Source organism: Primulina huaijiensis, unplaced genomic scaffold (genome assembly GCF_012295235.1).
Source record: "Primulina huaijiensis isolate GDHJ02 unplaced genomic scaffold, ASM1229523v2 scaffold208180, whole genome shotgun sequence".
NCBI lineage: Eukaryota > Viridiplantae > Streptophyta > Magnoliopsida > Lamiales > Gesneriaceae > Primulina > Primulina huaijiensis.
In genome coordinates, this window is record NW_027355168.1 from 1 (window position 1) to 6,680 (window position 6,680).

At 33.3% G+C, this 6,680-nt stretch overlaps 1 protein-coding gene across 1 annotated transcript; it reads right to left on the bottom strand.

Moving 5' to 3' along the window:
• Nucleotides 1-2,331: 2,331 nt before the first annotated feature.
• LOC140966882 (uncharacterized) lies at nt 2,332-6,547 on the bottom strand. The gene is made up of 6 exons (XM_073427160.1): nt 6,286-6,547; nt 5,138-5,231; nt 4,863-5,053; nt 4,522-4,741; nt 3,809-3,976; nt 2,332-2,787 (listed from the first exon to the last, which is right to left on the bottom strand). The coding sequence occupies exons 1-6, from the start codon at nt 6,517-6,519 to the stop codon at nt 2,627-2,629; spliced, it is 1,068 nt and encodes a 355-aa protein (XP_073283261.1). The 5' UTR covers nt 6,520-6,547; the 3' UTR covers nt 2,332-2,626.
• Nucleotides 6,548-6,680: the final 133 nt, after the last annotated feature.

Below are 6,680 nucleotides of genomic sequence, written 5' to 3' on the forward strand. Positions count from 1 at the left end.
TCAAGCTTAAAAGAGGTTTCGAGTTCGAGATTCAATTGTAACAAAACACGACTCTAACTCAAAAAAAAAAAATTTAATTGAGAAAGCAATCAGAGTAGAGAACTAACGGACAAAGGGTGCTCGACGATTGAGGGGTTCAAAAACTAATTAAATTGTGGTAAAAACTTTGCATTAAGACATGCATTTTATTTAGATGACTAATCTTTAATTTCCAAGATATTAAAAATAAAATATAAAAATATTTAAGTTAAGAGGATAATCAGAAAAAGATCAATACTTTTTTGGGGAAAAATAGCAAAGTGTTTAGCCACTAATATAAAAGTATAAATCTTAAATTATTCAAAATTTCCTTAGTCTTATGGAAATTAGAATTTAATTTTTTACATGAAAAAGAAGAAGAAGAAATGGCCGATGTACGGTTAGTTTGATAGGGTCCATATTTTGTTTTTGATGTCGATTAATTTTTGTAAAAAAATTTTACTAAATCAAATTACTTAAACATCTAATACTTGGATAAACCTCTACTGTCAAGAACTAATTCATTTGGAGCAAAAATCATCAAAATTGTGAAGAATGAATTATATGTCGTTTCCACTACACAAAGAATGAATTATACTTGAACTTCTAATAGTTGGTTTAAGAGCGCATGAGTGAGAGTCATGCCGAGAGAGATAACTTTCTGGTACATTCTCGTGTGTCAAGCTACTGACGTTACGTCTCTTGATCTAGTTGACTGGATGGGCCGTAAAAGAGTGACGACATATCTTAAAAAGTAACAGTGTCTCTGCTGAGAACATGACTGTGCCACTGACGGTATAGAAAGGGTAAGATCGGTCTCTGAGTGATACGAGATAGCATCAGCACATAGATACGCACCTCCCCGGGCTCATTGGTCTAACAACCCGACCCATTAGCACTCATGTAGATGTACTATGTGTTGTCATGAGTATAAAAAAAATAAAGTTGCGCATTGACTAACAGCTATAGTTTTGGACTTAGTGGTAATCACTTGATCCTAACAATATGTTTGCTTCTTGGCGATTTCGATCTTCTATATATGTTATCAAATTTCAATTTTAGTTTGATATCTTTTTTTTTGGTAATTTTAGTCATTTTTCGACGTGTTGATTATGTAGCGTTGACATATGTAATGTCACATCATCACTCTCGGTGAAAAAGATTAAAACTGCCAAAAAGTTAAACATGCAAGATTAAAATTGAAATTTATTAACGTATATGACGAAAATCGCAAGGTGACAAAATTACATTATCAAAAATACAGTTTTCTTAATTAAATGTATCACATAAAGAAGAGGAAAAAATAAGTAACTAAAAATGTAAAACCAAATAATAAAAGCGTTTCAATTCTCCTATTTTAGTGATGCCCACAACCTTCCTCCCTCAACCTTGAACACTAGCTAGCAGTCTTCCTTATCCAATTGAAACACCAATAATGTATATGCTGTGAGACTCCTCCTCCAAGTTTCTCTTGTGTACACTGAGTGTTTGCAGAAATTTCTCTATCGTGTTCTCACAAAACACTACTAAGGATGGCTTCAAGAAGAACTAGTGGCAAACAACTTTTGCACCCAATTTATACGATATAATGCTTGATGATAAATAGTGTCTAATTGTTTTAAAATTGGTACTTAATTTGGTGTTTGATTTAACTAGTCAAACTAGACTGCTTGCTTGTTTTGTTGGTACCTAATTTATATCATATAATGCTAGATTTTGATAAATAAAGTTTAATCATTCTAAAACTATACTCAAATGGTATTTGATTTTAGTACCCCGAAGCGAATAAGTTATCAAACAAAAAATTCTTAAAAAAAATCTTGAAATTGGGTATATTTACCAAAAATACAATGCCCAAAATTACTCTTCTTTCATCAAATACAAAGGAGAACAAACATTTGGACGTCAATGTGTGCTTCTTATGGTTGTGGGCGGTGTAGGTTTTCCAGCGTGAATAGTTACAGTGTCTTGTTTCTCCACCAACAGATGTCAGTTCATCCAGAATGGGTGAAAAATGTTAGTCGGATTTGTTAAGCCAAGCTATTATAGTAAAATTCTGAATACTAGGTACTGAAAAAAAAATATACCAATAAGAGACTGAATCAAAAGAAAATTTTCCCTAGTACCCAATTCTAATAAATAAAAAACAACTAATATTAAATTTCAACATATTTATTATATATATTACTGTTTTATTTTTCGGAGATCAGTAGTTTATCCATGTGGAAATAATATGCATGATCATACCTTCAACTCATGTTCCAAACAAAAAAAGTTCATAATAGCATCCAAGAACACGACAGAAACCGCGAGTGCACCGCCAAAATGGAATCTTATTGACTGAAAAAAAATAAATAAGAAAAAACAGTGCCACCTGGTATATGACAATCGTCCAGAAAAGAAAACAAATAAAATAAAATAACCATCAGCAGATATGCATATAAGTTGAGTGAAAATGCAATGAAGGGAAAAGGAGTATTACTTTTTTAAACACACCAAGTCTAAGTTAATCACAAAATCCCTAGAGCAGCAAGCTGTACGAAATAGAAGCTACGAGAATATAATAACTATATTGCCCGGTGTTCTACACTTCCTCATCGCCAATAGCTCAGTTGGTTTTCTTCTCTTCTTCTGTCTGTTCAGTACCATCGGTTGTCCCAACAACTAACGACTTATCATCGTCTTCCCCAGCAAAACCAAATTCATTAACTCGTTTCTTGTCGACCGGATAAACCCATCTTTGATAGACATAGATGAAAAATATAACATCTGCAGAGACAAATTACGGTGATCAATGTGCAGACCAAGAAAAAAATTCACAAGAAAAAGCAGGAATGCCATTTTGTTCACTAACAATAACAAACACAGCCTAAAACATGGAAGTGTAGAGAAATATGGAATAACGCCTCCCAGTACATTTTTGGAACAAAGGTAATTTTCTGAAACACCAAATAATAGGCCATTTGATCTTTGTTCAGTTCAAAGCATGCAAACAAAATTTGTTCTTTGTTTTTTTATCACATATTATTTGTATCAGGCATGGTTTAACAATTCAACAAGTTGGCAATCCTTACAAATTAGATTCCAAATCTTCGTTTAGTCTAGAAGAAGCAATCCTTACAAATTAGATTCCACATCTTCGTTTAGTCTAGAAGAATGCATTTGTTAACTTTTTTCATTCTTGAGCGCAACTAAGCTTTAGTATTAGTCATTTTATTGTCCCTCAGATGAAGGTGGCTGAGGTTGGGGCTGAAGAGGACTGTATTCATCTGTTCCATAAAATGTACTAATGTACTAAACCTTAATCATAGCTCTAGTCTTCTCTCTTCAAAATCATTCCAGTGAAGTCTCTTTCAATAGTCACAAGTATTCTTAACCCGACTAAATTGTCACCTTCACTCTCAAGGTATTATCCAGTGCAAAATCACCTTACAGATTTGTGGTACTACTGTTTTGAAAGTTAATAGACTTGTCGGACTTAAACCTCATCCTGTTCTAACATTTAATTATTATTTTTAATTGTTTCAGCAATACACTGAATCTAAACATACACTAAATATTGACCTCCTTGGCTTTAATCAAATTTCATCCATAAGAGAGAGTCTCCTCCCATCTCCAACTTAACTTAACTTGATCGAAAAGCTCCATATTTTACATATACTGGAGTTACTTTTTTTTCATATATCCTGGGACAGTGGCAATTTAAGATCAAAATTTTATTAGTGTAGTTGGTAACTGTAACTGCGTGAATCTACCAACACCCCATTGTTAAGAAAGAGGGTATGCTCACCATCACGGAAGACAGAAAGACGATGCAGGGTCGGCATTTTAATGACAAACGCAAAGAGATCATCGATGATTGTATTCAGAAATTTATATGTCATCTGCCTCCAAGGTAAATGGGCAACAGACTTCAGCTTATAATTGATGAACAACTGAGGGCACATCATTATAAAACCTGCACCAAAAGAAAGTGAGTAACAGTTGCAAATTAAAGGTTCTACCCAGTAATTAAAACAAAACAGGGGGAAATCCGATCATCAAATGTCACTTTGTAAGCTACCATCTACTTAGTTGACACCATTAATAGGAGTTATGTAGTTGACTCAACACAAAAAGAGATGAATATAAAACTCATTCTATAATACAATATCCCACAAATGTTCTTCTGTTGAGCTGATTATTTGTCTTTGTTCCTCATTGAAAACAATGGACAATACTTGTCCAAAGTCCAAATTTCTAACTTTAAGTTTGTGAATCCAACTATATAATCAAAACTGATTGAATTAGCATGAAAATATGTTTTGATAGAAGCTCAAACACGAATGTTACGAGATAATTAATGGCATGCTTCAAGCAAGAATATATTCAAACTTCTGTAAATATTTAGATTAACAAAACCCAAAACACACTCCAAAATTAATTGTAAAAATCAAACATAAATACTAACTTGAAGCAGCGAGGATAATGGGGAAAAAAGAAATAAATGATCGAGATGTTTACCAAACATGTAGACACAGCTTGTAAATGATGACAGGATCCAAGAGTACCAACTCTTGTGGCGTTCATACATCAAAGAGTAAACAGAGGAACAGGCAACCAGAAAGAAGAGAACGTATGACAAGTACTTCATGGCAAGATCATCATATTCCTTTGTCTTGTTTGTGGCATATGACTCACGGTCACGGAACTTCAGCATTGGTATCTTACCAGATCTATCAATCTAGAAGAAAAAGAGTCTCAAATATGGTAGATAAAGTACAATCACAGCTAAAAATAATAGTTATCCAAATCTCAATAAAAATAAAGTTCAGTTAGCACTTTATCATAGTTTAAAGTTAAACCTCAATATGCATGGCTTTCCCAATTTTCCAAAACTCGATGCAGCAGCCAATACCAGAACTTGCAAGTATCATCCATGAAGTTTCATTGTCAAGAAGATAGAGGAACACAATTAGTTGACAAAAGAAGTTCACAACAACAGATTTTGCAGATAATCCCTCCATGGACTTGTTTTTATTCCAAAACTGAATATCTGCAAAGAATCTAAAATATTTCAATTCTGGGTGCAAAAGGTTATTTATAAAAATGGAATATAATGCAGTGATCAACATATTACCATTCTTGAACGCCAAGAAGTCAAATAAGGAGTGTAGAACTGAAACAACCATGGTAACAGCAAGAAGGTATGGATTTCCTTCCAGGAAAACTCTCTGTTGAAAGCCACATGAGTTACAAACTTACTTTCCATCAATAATTAAAAACTTAGAGCTGAAATAGCTTTGGAATCTGATGGTAGGAAATGGCAATATTAAAAAAAGTTCGTAAAAATTATTGAATTTCCTGAAAGCAACATCATTTCGTCCTAGACAGAAAATTCATAATTAATGTCTTGTTCTGGTTGACTTCCAGGAAGCTTGGTATATTGTCTAAATACACACACATTCAACAGTTTGGAATGAAGCATAAATATCACGACAAATATGATCTCCAAGCAAATTTTACTTCTTCAATGGAAAGTGTAGAAACATATACAATAAAGAGCATCATATATACACCACCGTCATTTTCAAGAGCATGAAACTGGGAAAAACTGATGAGAAGAATCTTCAGAAAAAATAGCTTGAATAAATCAAGTCCACCTAAATCATTTAAGTTGCCTTTGGATTGTTGCATTTGAAGCTAAAGATTTCAATTCATAGTAACATTCATTGGTTTGTTTGGGTAAATCCTCTTGACAATGGATTTGAAATCCTCAAGTAGTTATTTTGAATTATTATGGTGGATTTCAAATTAATACCAAAATGGAATCATACAAATCCTTCCATCAAATACTCTCCCAAATTCAAATCTTCTAATCCAAACATAACCGTAAAGAATACTTACAGGTCTGAAAACTATTCAGTTGTCAAAGTGGGTTGTTCGAAGGAAAAACAGTCCATCGTATATTAATAACTTCTTGTCTTTGGTCTTACAACCCCATAGTCATTACAAGCATAACATGTCTTAATTTTTTTCTCTAGAAAAAATACCTTCCACATTCGTTAGCCAAACCAAAGATTTATTTTTCCACTTGGCATCCTTACATTGAGTCTCCAATTATATTATACAATTTACAGAGAGAGACCTTTACTACAAAAACGAGTATTATGTTGCAGGAAAACAAATTCTTCCATAGCACTTACACCAGGGCAGAGCTGACAAGCTAGAAACACAGAATGTATCTCAAGTTGAGTATAAGCTGTACGATGGAGAACATGATTGTACCTTAAGTTCATCAGCTTCACCTTCAATCATGCTTCCATAACTCCTATGAAGTTGGAATGACTGATCAATCTGTAGGAATATTTGCCATTTTGTCATGCTTATCGGACTCAGCTCCAAATTCAATGGCAACTCATGAACAGTTTCATTGATTTGTATAAGCTTATCTCTAAGTAGCCAAAACTCATTAAAGTAGATGGTAGGGTAGTAGTTTCCAGTAGTATGCTCGACGTTCATATCTTAAAATTAAGTCAAGAAATATTGAATGAATCTTAAGCATCCTGTACTCTGATCTACACAGATGAAAACCACCTGGCAAAAAATGTACAGAAATAATGATATAAAAAACTCACACTAAAAAGTTAGAATGGACTGCACGCTCAAGAATAACCATTAAG